Below are 17,500 nucleotides of genomic sequence, written 5' to 3' on the forward strand. Positions count from 1 at the left end.
TTGTTATGATGTCTCTAATCTCTAGAATCATATATTGTCTCTAATATCTGATATATCGACCAATATCTAATATCATTATGATCATTATTCATTTTCTTCTTATTATTTTTATCATTATTATTTTTCGTTCCTATCATTGCTATCATTATTATTTTTCATTCTCTTATCATTGTTATCATTGTTTTTTCATTATCATCATTGTCATCATTATCATTATTACTATCATCATCGCTATCGTTATATTATCTAATATCTTTAATACCGAGAATCATATAAATATTCATATCATCATTGTCCTCATTATTATACACATATCATCATTGTCATCATTATTATACATAAATCATCATTGTCATCATTATCATACACAAATCATCACTGTCATCATCATTACACACAAATCATCATTGCCATCATTATCATACACAAACCATCATCATCATCATCATTACACACAAACCATCATCATCATCATCATTACACACAAACCATCATCATCATCATCATTACACACAAACCATCACCATCACCATCATTACACACAAACCATCACCGCCACCACCCCCACCATCCTTACGAATCCTTACCACTCCTATCTAATAACTCTTAACACACCCACACCTTAGTTCTACGGGAAGCTCGACTACGGATTCGGAACAGGTCGAGGTCCCTTCCAAGCGGCCGGATGTCGAGTGGACGCCTGTGTGGTAATCATCGACCGTAATCTGTTCCCTCTGGAGGAGCTGGACGCCCTCGTGTGGCATACGAGGTCGAGGGACGTCTCCATGCCTGCGAGGAGGTGGGGTGGGGCGGGTCTGGGAGGGGGGGGGGGTGTTGGTGTGTGTGTGTGTGTGTGTGTGTGTGTGTGTGTACTGTTTTTCTTTATGTGCGTCTGTATCTGTTTGTGTGTGTTTCTATATATTTGATTGTGTGTTTCTTTCTGTGTGTGTTTGTTTGTTTGTGTGCGTGTGTGTATTTTTGTATGTATGTCTGTATCTGTTTGTATGTTTTTCTATGTCTTTCTTTGTGTGTTTGTTCCTGTGTGTGTGTGTGCGTGTGTGTATGTGTGTGTGTGTAAGAGAGAGAGAGAGAGAGAGAGAGAGAGAGAGAGAGAGAGAGAGAGAGAGAGAGAGAGAGAGAGAGTGAGAGCGAGGGAGATAGAGTGTATGTGTGTGTATCTGTCTGTCTGTCTCTGTTTGTCTGTCTCTCTCTCTCTCTCTCTCTCTCTCTCTCTCGCTCTCTCCTCTCTCTCTCTCTCTCTCTCTCTCTCTCTCTCTCTCTCTCTCTCTCTCTCTCTCTCTCTCTATCTATCTATCTATCTATCTATCTCTATCTCTCTCTCTTCTCTTTCTCTCTCAAGTTTTCTTAGCTTCAAACAATAAATAATCAAATAATAAAGTCTAGAATTTTCCTATATAATACGTTGAAATGAGTTTTTATTTACACCAAGATGTCTTTTCTGCAATTTTACGTTATTTTTTGTATTCACTAAGTCATTATAGTCATGCTATCTTTTTCCTCACCATCCTCACACTTTCTCCTCATTAACCTCACTATTTTTTCTTCGTCATCGTCAGTCACACTATTTATATCTTCATCAGCCTTACATTTTCTATCTCAATAATCCTCATATCTCATACCCCTTATAATGGATCCTCATAATCCTTATCTCTAGTTCTCATACTTCTCACCTCATCCCTATCCTCACTCATCCTCCTCATACTTCCCTATCCTCACTTAACCACCTCATACTCCCCCACCCTCACCCTCCCCGACCTCTTCTCCATCCTCAGTACCACCTCATACCTCTCCAACCACTCCTCATACTTCCTCATACCTCTCCAACCACGCCTCATACCTCTCCAACCACTCCCCATACTTCCTCATACCTCTCCAATCACTCCTCATACTTCCTCATACCTCTCCAACCAGTCCTCATTCTTCCTCATACCTCTCCAACCACTCCTCATACTTCTCCAATCACTCCTCATACTTCCTCATACCTCTCCAACCACTCCTCATACTTCCTCATACCTCTCCAACCACTCCTCATACTTCCTCATACCTCTCCAACCACTCCTCATACTTCCTCATACCTCTCTAACCACTCCTCATACTTCCTCATACCTCTCCAATCACTCCCCATACTTCCTCATACCTCTCCAACCATTCCCCATACTTCCTCATACCTCTCCAATCACTCCTCATACTTCCTCATACCTCCTCTCCAACCACTCCTCATACTTCCAGGAGTCCTCACACCCGGTATGTGCTCGTGGCGAGGGAATCTCCTGGACACAATTACTCACACTTTTTGGATGTCATTCGAAGTCACGGATTGACGTTTAACTGGTCTTTCTCCTACGCAGCTGATTCGGAAATTCGCTATCCGTAAGTCAAAAGAATATGTGTGTACGTATGTATGTATGTATGTATGTACGTATATATGTATGTATGTATGTATGTAGGTGTATGTACGAATATATGACACACAAACTACTTATGATTTACGCACACAAAGGTACATTAACACACATAGAAACACAGACATACAGACACACACACACACACACACACACGCACACACTCACTCACACACACATACACACACACACACACGCATACACGCACACACACACACACACACACACACACACACATACACACAGATACAGACACACACACCTCCCTACTACACACACAACCCCCCCTCCCCCCGACACGCTCCCCATCCACCTACACAACTCCCCCCCCCCCCCACACACACAAACAAAACTCTTCACACAATTCTACAACCAAACTCGAACTCAAGAATCCACAACTTGCACTCACAACAGATACGGACGCGTTGTGAAGCGAGAGACGCCCCTCGACCTCCCGAGTTCGAGAAGAAATTATGCAGAAGGAAAGACGAAAGTGGCCGCTTGGTTCGTCTCCCATTGTAACACGGAGAGCAAGAGGGAAAAGTAAGTATGATTTTATTTCATCTTATTATATCATCCTTATTATTATTATTTTTTTTTAATCCAAGAAAGGGAATTTATGAATCTAAGAGAGGTTTATGAATCCAAGAACGCGAATTTATGAATCCAGGAGAGGTTTATGAATCCAAGAACGCGAAGTTATGAATCCAGGAGAGGTGTATGAATCCAAGAACGCGAATCTATGAATCCAGGAGAGGTTTATGAATCCAAGAACGCGAATTTATGAATCCAGGAGAGGTTTATGAATCCAAGAACGCGAATTTATGAATCCAGGAGAGGTTTACGAATCCAAGAACGCGAATTTATGAATCCAGGAGAGGTTTATGAATCCAAGAACGCGAATTTATGAATCCAGGAGAGGTTTATGAATCCAAGAACGCGAATCTATGAATCCAGGAGAGGTTTATGAATCCAAGAACGCGAATTTATGAATCCAGGAGAGGTTTATGAATCCAAGAACGCGAATTTATGAATCCAGGAGAGGTTTATGAATCCAAGAACGCGAATTTATGAATCCAGGAGAGGTTTACGAATCCAAGAACGCGTATTTATGAATCCAGGAGAGGTTTATGAATCCAAGAACGCGAATTTATGAATCCAGGAGAGGTTTATGATTCCAAGAACGCGAAGTTATGAATCCAGGAGAGGTTTATGAATCCAAGAACGCGAAGTTATGAATCCAGGAGAGGTTTATGAATCCAAGAACGCGAAGTTATGAATCCAGGAGAGGTTTATGAATCCAAGAACGCGAATTTATGAATCCAGGAGAGGTTTACGAATCCAAGAACGCGAATTTATGAATCCAGGAGAGGTTTATGAGTCCAAGAACGCGAATTTATGAATCCAGGAGAGGTTTATGAATCCAAGAACGCGAATTTATGAATCCAGGAGAGGTTTACGAATCCAAGAACGCGAATTTATGAATCCAGGAGAGGTTTATGAATCCAAGAACGCGAAATTATGAATCCAGGAGAGGTTTATGAATCCAAGAACGCGAATTTATGAATCCAGGAGAGGTTTATGATTCCAAGAACGCGTATTTATGAATCTAGGAGAGGTTTATGAATCCAAGAACGCGAATATATGAATCCAGGAGAGGTTTATGAATCCAAGAACGCGAATTTATGAATCCAGGATGTGTTTATTAAACCAAGAACGCGAATTTATGAATCCAGGAGAGGTTTATGAATCCAAGAACACGAATTTATGAATCCAGGAGAGGTTTATGAATCCAAGAACGCGATATTTAGAATCCGAGAAAGTGAAAGTGAGACAAGAACGCGAGATTTTGAATATAAGAAAAGGGAAGAGAAATCTTGTGGAATTCTGAGCTTGAGGGAGGATTATGGGTTTGAATCTTTAGAGGTATAGGTATGAGAAAAACTCAATTTATGTTATTGTTTTTATTTCTTAATTGTACTTATTCATGAATATATAAAGCCACACACCAACCCTTCCACCCTCCCCCCAACCCCCCCCCCTAAAAAAAAAAAAATCTGAGACTTCTGTTATCTCAATTTCCTAATAATTTAATCAACCACTCAAATATTCAAATTCCCCCATTTCCCCAAACCACACACTCAACCGTACTACCAATCACCCATCCGACAGCCTGGCGAAGTCCCTGTAGAAGTGGCTGACGGTGGATATGTCAGAGTTAAACATCCCCATTTCTCCCCAACCATTCACCCCCCCCCCCCCGCCGATGTTCCCCCTACCACACACTCAACCCGCCCCCACCCCATTTCCGCTAACCACTCACTCAATCACACACACCCCCCACTCACCCATCCGACAGCCTGGCGAAGTCCCTGCAGAAGTGGCTGACGGTGGACGTGTACGGGAACTGCGGGCCCTACAGGTGCGCGCAGACGAACTGGCGAGAGTGCCACGCCCTCCTGAACAGCACCTACAAGTTCTATCTGTCTTTTGAGAACTCGCTCTGTCGGGATTACGTCACGGAGAAGTTCTTCACGACATTACAGTTCGTGTCCTGATGTTTTGTTCTTAAGTTTTGTTATTTCTTTATTTATTTATTATTTATTTATTTCTTTTATTTTTTTATTATTTATTTATTTATTTTTTATTATTTTTTTGTGGGGGGGGCGTTCTTTTGTGTGATTGTGCGTTTTGTTTGTTTCTTCATTCTCTCTCTCTTCTATGTCTTTGTTTGCCTGTTATCTTGTGTTCCCCCTCTCTCTGTCTGTCTATCTATCTCTTATTCAGTAGCAATAGTGGTAGTATCTGCATAGATTATCATCACTTTTTATTCAAATTTGTGATATTATTGTTGTTGTAGTTATCATCATTACTATCATCATAATTATCATTATCATTGTTTTCATCATTGCTATTGTTATTTCTATCATAATTATCATCATAATTACATTATCCTCATTATCATCACCATCACCATCATCATAATCAGTATCACCAGCACTATCATCACAGTATCATCACCATCATCACATATTAACATCGTCATCACCATCATCACTATCATCACCATCATAATCCTCATCATCATAATAACAACTTTCACTTCCAAAACATTAATAACGACACTTAACTTCCCTCCCTTCACCGCAGACTAGACATAGTCCCTGTAGTCTACGGCTACGCGAACTACTCCAGACTAGCTCCTCCTCACTCCTACATCGACGCCCTCTCCTTCAACACGACGAAGGCCCTGGCGGAGTATCTGCTGTACCTCGATAAGAACGACACCGCTTATAACGAATACTTCCGGTGGGTTGGGTTGGAGTGGGGAGGTATTGGGTTGGAGGGGGGGAAGGGTGGGTGGGAGGGGGAAGGGTGGGTGGGAGGGGGGGAAGGGTGGGTGGGAGGGGGGGAAGGGTGGGTGGGAAGGGGGGGAAGGGTGGGAGGGAGGGGGGAAGGGTGGGTGGGAGGGGGAAGGGTGGGTGGAGGAGTGGGAGGGAAGGGTGGGTGGGAGGGGGGGAAGGGTGGGTTGGGAGGGGGGGAAGGGTGGGTGGGAGGGGGGGAAGGGTGGAGTGGGAGGGGGGGAAGGGTGGGTGGGAGGGGGGGGAAGGGTGGGTGGGAGGGGGGAAGGGTGGGTGGGAGGGGGGGAAGGGTGGGTGGGAGGGGGGGAAGGGTGGGTGGGAGGGGTGGGAAGGGTGGAGTGGGATGGGGGAAGGGTGGGTGGGAGGGAGGTAGGGAGGACTAGAAGGAAGGGAGGGAAAGGTGGAAGGAGTGGAGAGAGTAAGTGGGAGGAGTGGGAAGGGGGATGGAGCGGAGGAGTGGAAAGGGGGGTGGAGTGGAGGGTGGGAGGAAGAGTGGAGGGTGAGTGGGAGAAGGAGGAGTGGATAGTGGGTAGGAGAGGGAGGAGTAGGTGGATGGAGAGGGAAAGGGAGGGAGGGTTGGGTAGGGAGAGGGAGGGAGAGAAAAGGAAGGGGAGGGTAGAATGGAAGGAGAGGGTAGGGAAGAGAGAGAGAGGAGGAAGAGTGGGAGGGGAAGTCAGGGAGAAAGAAAGAGAGAAAGAGTGTGTGCGTGTGTGTGTGAATGACAGAGAGAGAGAGAGAGAGAGAGAGAGAGAGAGAGAGAGAGAGAGAGAGAGAGAGAGAGAGAGAGAGAGAGAGAGAGAGAGAGAGAGAGAGAGAGAGAGATTCATAAATGTCTATAGTTCTTGTACTACATACATACTACAAAGACCCACTCATACACACCCACACCCACAACACCCACCCACATACCCAACCTCCACCCCTACCCCCATACAAACAATGCCTTGCAAACTCACCCTCACCTCACCCCACCTACAACACCAACCTACCTCAATCCACCATCTATCACAACCCATCTCCCCACGCATGGAAACCTAACAACCACAATCCACCTACCATAACCCATCTTACCATAGATAGAAACCCTCCTACCACACCCCATCTCTCACCACAGATGGAATCCCTCCTACCACAATCCACCTACCACAACCCATCTCCTCTCCACAGATGGAAACCTAACAACCACAGTCCACCTACCATAACCCATCTTACCACAGATGGAAACCCTCCGACCACAACCCATCTTCTCACCACAGATGGAATCCCTCCTACCACAATCCACCTACCACAACCCATCTCCTCTCCACAGATGGAAACCTAACAACCACAGTCCACCTACCATAACCCATCTTCTCACCACAGATGGAATCCCTCCTACCACAATCCATCTCCCCACAGATGGAATCCCTCCTACCATAATCCACCTACCACAACCCATCTCCTCCCCACAGATGGAATCCCTCCTACCACAACCCATCTTCTCACCACAGATGGAATCCCTCCTACCACAATCCACCTACCACAACCCATCTTCTCTCCACAGATGGAAACAGTACTACCACCAGCTGAGCCAACACGACCTCAAAGCCCAAGCCTTCTGTGACTTGTGCGAAAGACTCCACTTCGACAAGGAACCGAAGAATCACGACATAAACAGCTGGTTCGACGAAGGAACACAGTGCCTTTCTCTGGAGGAGCCGAGAATAAAACAGCTGACTTCAGAGTGATTGTTGTTGCAGTTGTTGCTGTTGTGGAAGTATTATTTGTTGTTGTGGCAGTAGAAGTAGAAGTAGTAGTAGTAGTAGTAGTAGTAGTAGTAGTAGTAGTAGTAGTAGTAGTAGTAGTAGTAGTAGTAGTAGTAGTAGTAGCAGTAGTAGTAGTAGTAGTAGTAGCGGTAGTAGCTGTAGTGATGGTAGTAGTGGTAATAGTAAAGGTAGTACTAGCAGCGATAGTAGAGGCAATTTTAGTACTAGTAAAAGTGGCAGTAGTGTTAGAAATGGTATCAATAGTAGTAGAAGTAACAGTAGCAGAAATAGTTGTAGTAGTAATAATGATAGTAGTAATGATAATAATAGCAGTAGTAGTTGTAATAACGTGAATAGTAATTGCAGTAACTGTAGGTAGAAGTAGTAGTAATAGATGTAATTGTAATAGTAATGACAGTAGTAGTAGCAGTGATAGTAGTTGTTTGTGTTGTCTCTGTTGCTTATCTTCAGTATAGTTAATAGCGCTGCCATCCTTTTTAACTGCATATTAATTCCATTTGTATGGTGCGTCACTATGATTAAAAAATAAACATAATTACCAGTTATCATCATAATTATTACTGATTTATTACGTTCTTAGCTGTACAGTTAATGCATCTTTCCTTCGTTTCTAGAGAATACATAGTGTTAAGCTTACACGAACTGTAAGAAAACCGTGAATCCAAGAACGCGAATTTATGAATCCAGGAGGTGTTTATGAAACCAAGAACGCAAATTTATGAATCCAGATGTTTATGAATCCAAGTACGCGAATTTATGAATCCATGAGATGTTTATGAAACCAAGAACGCAAATTTATGAATCTAGATGTTTATGAATCCAAAAACGCGAATTTATGAATCCAGGAGATGTTTATGAATCCAAGAACGCGAATTTATGAATCCAAGAACGCGAATTTATGAATCCAGATGTTTATGAATCCAAGAACGCGAATTTATGAATCCAGGAATTGTTTATGAATCCAAGAACGCGAGATTTAAAATCCGAGAAAGTGAAACTGAGACAAGAACGTGAGATTTCGAACCTAAGAAAGATAAATAAAAAAGAAAGAAGGAAAGAAAGAAAAACGTGGGAATTGATAATCTAAGAAAGTGAAATTGAGACAAGAGAGTTTAATTAAGGACGAAAAAGTGTGATGCAAGAACGTAGATAGATAGAGAGAGATAGGTTGATAGATAGATAGATAGATAGATAGAGAGAGAGAGAGAGAGAGCGAGTAATTGAAAGAAAGAAAGAAAGAGAGAGAGAGAGAGAGAGAGAGAGAGAGAGAGAGAGACAGAGAGAGAGAGAGAGAGACAGAGAGAGAGAGAGAGAGAGAGACAGAGAGAGATAGATAGAGAGAGAGAGAGAGCGAGTGATTGAAAGAAAGAAAGAGAGAGAAAAAGAAAGAGAGAGAGAGAGAGAGAGAGAGAGAGCGACTGAAAAAAATAGAAACAAACAAACAAAAACATACAAACTAACAGAGCTACGCAAACTCTTAAAAAGGAAAGGGCGAATTTGACGGGCAGCTATGACGTCACCAGCTCATCACCTACACGAGGGGAATGTGTGACGTCATCAGCACTCAGTCAACGTGCCGTACTTGAAGGACTTGTGATGGCCTAGATTTTTTTTTCCTTTTTTTTTTTTGTCTTTTTCTAAAGGATGTCAAAGAGTAGGAAAGGTTTAGTGCGTAGGTAGTTTATTTCTTTCTCTCTGTCTATCTATCTGTTTATTTATTTGTCTGTGTGCTTGTCTTTATCTCTGTGTTTCTCTGTCTCTCTCTCTCTTTTTTCGCTTCCCTTTCTGTCTATCTGTCTGTAGATCTACCTAACTATATATATATTTTTTCTTTCTTTCTTTCTCTCGGTCTCCCCCCCTCTTTCTTTCTCCTTCCTTCTCTCTCTCATTTAATTTATTTATCTACCTTTCTTTCTTTCTACCTCTCTCTCACTTCTTTTCTCTCTCTATCTCCCTTCCTTCCTTCCTTCCTCCCTCCCTTCCCTTCCTTCCTCCCTCCATCGCTCCATCCCTCCTCCTTCCCTCCCTCCCTCGCTCCATCCCTCCTCCCTCCCTCTCTTCCCTTCCCTTCCTTCCTCCCTCCCTTCCCTCCCTTCCTCCCTCCCTCTCACACAGACCCACACACATAAACAACCTCCCCCCCACCCCCACCCCCCCACCCAGTACCTCTCCACAACCACCCACGTTGAATCATGAAAGTACATATGCCTGTCTAGACTGATATATTTGTATTTATTTATGTCTATTTCCATGTCTGTCTAAAGAACATTCATTGGGTTGGAATCTCGCACAAATATAACAAACCGACCGATAGAATGTGATGTTGTGGTGTGATTTTGTTCGCATATCACGTGGTCTGTGAAAGATTTGCGTCTAAGGGTGATGCTGATGTGGTTTCTTCTTTCAAAAGTAACTTTGGCGTTGGTTTTGTTAATATGATTTGTATATCTGTTATTCATATGTTTTTTGAAAAAGGAATTGTAATATGTGCACATATACATACACTTACACACACGCACACACACACACACACACACACACACACACACACACACACACACACACACACACACACACACACGCACACAAACACAAACACACACACCAGTCCATACATACACACTCCCACATATCTGCGTGTGCTGTTTGCGTGTATGTATCTATGTATTTATGCTTGTATACACAAAACACGCACACACACACGCACACAAACACACACGCACACACAACACACACACACACACACACACACACATACACACACACACACACGCATGCACACACACACGCACACACACACGTCCACACGCCCACACACACACACAACACACACTCATACACCCGCCCACACACACACACACACGCACACAACACACACACACACACACACAACACACTCATACACACACACAACACACACACAAACACACACACAACACACACTCATACACACACACAAACACACACACAACACACACACACACACGCACACACAACACACACACACACACACACACACACACACACACACACACACACACACACACACACGCACGCACACACACACACACACACACACACACACACACACACACAACACACACACACACACACACACAACACACACACACACACACACACACAACACACACACAACACACACACACACGCACCCATACCCACCCACACACAAACACCCACAACAACACACACACACACACACACACAACACACGCACACACACACACACACACACACACACACACACATATTTGCATACATTCACTTGCATTACCCGCCTAAATCCCAAGCGCTCTGAATATTGAAGATGTTGGTGTGGGTGACATCTGTTGCTGAATCCACACACTTGCGCCGCGAATTCCACACCTGCGTATGTTGTTTGTGTGAAATGAGTCATAATCTTATCATTAACATTTTTTTTTCATATATCTACACATGCAGATACATTTAGATACACTTGCACACAGACAGACACGCGTATATAAACATTCACACGGATAGACACACATATGTAAACATACACACAGATAGACACACATGCTTACACACACACACACACACACACACACACACACACGTTCACACTTACACACACACACACACACACACACAAACACTTACACACACCTACACAGACACACAAGAATCTTCTTCTTTAAACGCGTAAAACACATTGAAAAAAAAGTAAGCCAACTATAATAAACAAACAAACAAAAACACAAGAAAATAGTATAGAGAACTAAAAAATGCTTATGGAGTTTATCCTACCGTCTCAAGTGTTCTGCAATACGATAAGGGCGAAGTCTGGTTAGGTTACTGGAGGAAATGCGTCTTTAAGCCATATGTGTTCCTGTCCTCGCAAGCGATCTCGTACAATAAATAATTAAGTTCTGAAATATATATATATATATATATATATATATATATATATATATATATATATATATATATATATTAGTATGTTAAGATAGATAATGAGATAGATATTGATGATAACTGTAGTCATTAACATAGAACTGAATTTGTCAAAAAAAAAAAAAATCACTGTCCTTTTATCTATTTATCAATTCATTATTATTGCCTTTATTATTATTATCATTAATATTTTTTTTTATTTTGTTATTATTTTTTTTTTACAAGTAAGCCGATAATTCATGTTCAGGCAAAAGATTAATGGAGATGAATGAATAATGATGATAAATGTGATAATGAAAAAAAGAATAATGATGAGAAGGAAGATAATGAAAGTAATGATGGAAATTAATAATAATGATGTTAATGAAAATAACAATGAAAATAATAATGATGATGATAATGCTGATAATATAATCAAGATGACACTAATAATAACAATAATAATGATTATCATTATCATTAATACTATACTTATCATGATAACAATGATAAAAATGGCATTAATGATAGTAACGTTGATAATGACAATAAAGATGATAACAACATCAACAACAATGATGATAAAAAAATGATAGTGGTGATGATAATGATAATTAGGATGATTATGAAAATTGAATAATAAATGGCAGTAATAATGTAAGGGTAAATAATATTAAGAAAACAAATGATGATAATTCAACGAGAATATCAATAATGACTAATAACAACAATAGCAGGAATGGTAATAAAAACAATAATAATAATAATAATGATAATAATAACAATGACGAGGAAAACAATAACAATAATCATAACAATAATATTAACAATAATCATAATAAAGATACCAAAGATTTTAAAAATATGACAACAGTAACAACAATAATAAAGAAGGATAACAATAATAACAATAATGATGATGATGACAATAACAATAACGATGAAAACAATAATAATAATCATAACAATGATATTAACAATAATAATAAACGTAACAAAGATTAAAAATAACAGTAACAATACTAATAGAAAATAATAACGATAATAACAACAATAATGATGATGAAAATACCAACAACGATGAAAACAATAATGATAATCACAACAATGATACTAACAATAATCATAATAAAGATAACAAAGATAAAAAAACTAACAGAAACAACAATGATAAAATATAATAACAACAATAACAACAATGATGATGAAAATAACAATAACGAAAAAAACAATAATAACAATCACAACAACGACACCAACAATAATAGTAATCAAGAAACCAAAAAATAATAATAATAATAATAATAATAAAAAACAACAGCAACAGCAATAATAAGAAAATAATAACAACAATAATAGTAACTACGACCCCCCCCCCCCAAAAAAAAAAAAAAAACAGCAATAATAAGAAAATAATAATAAACAACAACAATAACAATAATTAAGAACCCCCCCCCAAAAAAAAAACAGCAATAATAAGAAAATAATAATAAACAACAACAATAACAACAATAACGAGTATTAGGACCGAGGCAGGATACAGGATGCAGGCTAATAACACGGGTAAACATCCTTCCTTACGTAACATGTCATCTCTGTAAAGGTCGGGTCCAATTACCTTATTTTCCTACAAAGACAATGAACAAAGACAAAGATAATGAACAAACACAATGTACAAAGACAAATATCATGGACAAAGACAATGAACAAAGACAATGAACAAAGACAATGAACACAAAGACAATGAACAAAGACAATGAACAAAGACAATGTACAAAGACAAAGATAATGAACAAAGACAAAGACAATGAACAAAGACAATGTACAAAGACAAAGATAATGAACAAAGACAAAGACAATGGCCAAAGACAATGTACAAAGACAAAGATAATGAACAAAGACAATGAACAAAGACAAAGATAATGAACAAAGACAAAGACAAAGATAATGAACAGAGACAAAGATAATGGACAAAGGCAAATATAATGAATATAGACAAAGATCATGAACAAAGACAAATATAATGAATAAAGACAAAGATCATGAACAAAGACAATGTACAAAGACAAAGACAATATACAAAGACAAAGACAATGAACAAAGACAAAGATAATGAACAAAAAACAATGAACAAACATAATGAACAAAGACAAAGCAAAAGCAGAACAGGGATGAACGACTAGATAACAACAAAGCAACAATGAACAATAGGAAAACAAGAATATACGAAGAAAAAAACAAGAATGAACAATAAAACAACAAAAGAAACAAGAATAAGCAACAAAATAAGAAGAGACAAAGACAAAACAATAAACAAAAAGCATGCACAAACAACAAAAATAAAACCAAACCAAAAAACAACAAAACAACAGTAAACAACAATAAACAATAACAAAACAGTAAACAGAAACAACAACAAATAAGAACCAAAATCAACTAAATAACAAAGGTGTGTATACAGAGAAATTAACCTAAGCAGGTTATCATTAATCCCATCGGATGATGATGATGATGATGGTGATAATGATTGATGATGGTGGTGATAGTGATGATGATGGTGATGAAGATGATGATGGTGATAATGATAATGATGGTGATAATCATGATGATGGTGATGATGATGATGATGGTAGTGATGATGATGATGGCGATGGTGATTATGGTGATGATGATGGTGTTGATCATGATGATGATGGAAGTGATGATGGTGATGGTTATAGTGATGATAATAATGATGATGGTATTGATGATGGTGATGATGATAATGGTGATGAAAATGATGGTGATGATGATGAATGTGATGATGATGGTGATGATGGTAGTGATAAAGATGATGATCAAGATGATGATAATAACAATTATTATTAATATTACTACGAATGATAAAAATGATCATAATGTTAACAATAATGAAATCACTGTTAATAACAAAAATAACAGTAATAGTAATGATAATATGATAAAAAAAAAAATCATGATAAATCACCAAACAGAACACGGTTTTCTTTCTTTCTTTCATTTTTCTTGTTTTCTTTCTTTCTCTCTCTTTCTTCTTATTTTTCTTTCTTTCTTTTTTCTTTCTTGCTTTCTCTCTTTTTCTTCTTTCTTTCTTTTTTCTCTTTCTTCTTTCTTTCTTTTTTCTCTTTCTGTCTTCTTTCTTTTTTTTTCCTTTTTTTTTTCTTTCTTTCTTTAAAGGCTTTACAAGATGTCCATTATGGCGCAGATGTAAAGTGCGACGAAAGATGCGAAAACAAGAATGAGATGATGTTAGCGAGATGGGGGTGGGGGGGTGGGGGGGGGTAGAGGGGAGAGGTGGGTCTGGGGGGCTGGGAGAGGGAGAGGAGAGGGGGAAAAGGGAGGGGAGGGAAGGGAAGGGAAAGGAGGGAGGGAGGGAGGAAGGGTGGATGAAGTGGGAGGGGAAGGGAAGAGAGGGGGAAGGGACGGTAGGGAGGGAGGGAGGGAGGAGGGAAAGAAGGGGGATGGGACGGTAGGGAGGGAGGGAGGGTGGATGATGAGGGAGGGTGAGAAATCTTATCTTGTTTCGGTTGAGAAAGAATGCGTTTTTTATTTTTATTTTTTTTTGTTTTTGTTTCTCAGCTTTCTCTTTGTCTGTAGGTCTATGCATACACCACACACACACACACACACACACACACACACACACACACACACACACACACGCACACTCAAACACACACAAACACAAACACTCACCCTCACACACATACACAAAAATGCCAAAAAAAGCAATGGTACTTTGAGTAAGAACTGGCCAAGATGACATTTAAAATGACAACGACAAGAAAGTGTTGATTGTACACATCATGATGTGGCGATGATGACAATAACATAAATAGTATCGATATATAAAATGATAATGTTGGTAATTAAAATTGATTGCGAAAAAGATGATGAAAGCTATGAAAGCTAATAATGATAATGATGGTAGTGATGATGATGATAATGAAAATAATAATAACAATGATAATATTAATAATGATAATGATAATAATAATAACAACAACAACAACAACAACAATAATAATAATAATAATAACAATAATGATAGAAATAATAATAATGATTATCATTATTATAATGGTGATGATAATGATAACAATAATAATGCTAATTGTAATGATAATAACAATAATGACAACAACAATAATAATAAATATAATCATAATATTAATGACGACAACTATAATAATGATGATAACAATACTACTACTGCTAATAATAATGATGATAAAAAAGTGATAGTGAGAAGACAAACAATAATAATAATGATAATAATAATGATAATGATATATATACATATATATATATATATATATATATATATATATATATATATATATATTATATATATATACATATATATATATATATATATATATATATATATATATATATATATATATATATATACATATAATGATAATAATGATAATACTAACAATGACAATGATAGCAATAGCAATAATAATAATGATGATACTAGTACTAATAAAAAGATGATAATCATAATAACAATGGCAACGATAATATTAACATCAGTAAATCAAAATGCTGATAATTATGATGCAAATAATAATAATAATAAATAATAATAATGATGGTTATGATAATAATGATGGTGATAATTGTTGTAATAATAATGATAATCATGGTAACATCTATAATGATTTTAATGTCAATAATGGTAAAATGGTAATGATGATTATGATAATGATAGTTATAATGATTAAACATTAATAATGATAATGATGATGGTAAAAACGATAACAATACAATAATGATAATAGTAATGATAATAATGATAAAAAAATTATAAAAGTAATGATGAAAATAAGAACAAGGATAGCAAAAGTGATGGTTGTATTAATAATAATGATAATATTAATAATGATAATGATAAAAGTAATGATAATAATAGTAGTATTGGGAATAATAACAATAATGATTATGATTATAGTGATACTAGTAGTTGTGATAATGGTAATGATAATAATAATGATAATAAAAGTAGTCATAATGATGATAATAATAGCAATAATAATATATAGATGAATGAATAGATAAATAAATAATAGTAGTAATAATAATAATAATGATAAATAATAATAACGATAATGATAAGGATGATAATAATGATAATGACAAGGACAATAATAATGATAATAACAATAATGACGATAGTAATGATACCATTCTTATGGATTTTTTAGGAATAAAAACAGTAATAATGACAGTAATTGATAACACTAATACTGATGATGGTAAGAGAAAGAGTGAGAGAGAGAGAGAGAGAGAGAGAGAGAGAGAGAGAGAGAGAGAGAGAGAGAAAGAGAAAGAGAAAGAGAAAGAGAAAGAGAAAGAGAGAGAGAGAGAACGAGAAAGGGAAAGAAAAAAAAAGAAAGAAAAAGAAAGAAGAGAAAGAAAAAAAATAGAAAGAAAGACAACCAAACAAACAAACAGAGAGAAAAGAAACAAACAAACACAAAAAAAATTGTCCCGTTCCACTATACACTCAACGGACCCCGAGGGTAGCCTGAGTGTGGCCATCACGTACAGTCTGTTAACACAACGTGAGCAGACGCCGGGGTGAGCTGACCGCGCTGTGGCGAGCTCCCGTTGTACAAGATCTCAGCTGCTGTTGTTGTTTTTTTTCCTAGGCAACAGTGAGTAGATTGTTGTAGTTGTTTGGTGTTTCACTGGTGTGTTGGAAGATTTTTTTTTTATGGTGATGTTGTGGGAGTTATGAATGTGTTGTGAATGTTTTTTTTTTGTGGTTGATGGTGATGTGGATATTGTGGTTATTTATTATCATTAATGTTTTTCTTTTATTTGTTGTTATTCTTGTTCGCTTCTGAGTTGAATGACAGATAAAGCAAATCATACAAGATATATGTGATATTTAAGTAATGCGTAAATAGGTTGGTGAACTTGTGACTTGACTAGATTCTTGACATATCTGCAAGAACGTAAAATGCGTGTGTTGTGTATAGTGTTTTTTAAATATCCTTGGAGA

At 38.0% G+C, this 17,500-nt stretch overlaps 2 protein-coding genes across 2 annotated transcripts in view; both read left to right on the top strand.

The window, feature by feature from the left end:
• Nucleotides 1–8,096, top strand: part of LOC113799996 (alpha-(1,3)-fucosyltransferase C) — a 14,292-nt gene extending 6,196 nt beyond the window's left edge. Inside the window, exons 4-9 of the mRNA XM_070123966.1 lie at nucleotides 627–799; nucleotides 2,251–2,391; nucleotides 2,838–2,966; nucleotides 4,783–4,968; nucleotides 5,574–5,732; nucleotides 7,329–8,096. Of these exons, the coding sequence (XP_069980067.1) occupies nucleotides 627–799; nucleotides 2,251–2,391; nucleotides 2,838–2,966; nucleotides 4,783–4,968; nucleotides 5,574–5,732; nucleotides 7,329–7,512 (972 nt within the window). The 3' untranslated portion in view covers nucleotides 7,513–8,096. The remainder of the gene's footprint in view (nucleotides 1–626; nucleotides 800–2,250; nucleotides 2,392–2,837; nucleotides 2,967–4,782; nucleotides 4,969–5,573; nucleotides 5,733–7,328) is intronic.
• An 8,926-nt stretch (nucleotides 8,097–17,022) lies between these two features.
• LOC113800001 (uncharacterized) overlaps nucleotides 17,023–17,500 on the top strand; it is a 12,877-nt gene continuing 12,399 nt past the window's right edge. The window contains exon 1 of the mRNA XM_027350720.2: nucleotides 17,023–17,150. Within this exon, the coding sequence (XP_027206521.2) occupies nucleotide 17,150 (1 nt within the window). The 5' untranslated portion in view covers nucleotides 17,023–17,149. The remainder of the gene's footprint in view (nucleotides 17,151–17,500) is intronic.

Source organism: Penaeus vannamei, chromosome 8, assembly GCF_042767895.1.
Source record: "Penaeus vannamei isolate JL-2024 chromosome 8, ASM4276789v1, whole genome shotgun sequence".
Classification (NCBI taxonomy): domain Eukaryota; kingdom Metazoa; phylum Arthropoda; class Malacostraca; order Decapoda; family Penaeidae; genus Penaeus; species Penaeus vannamei.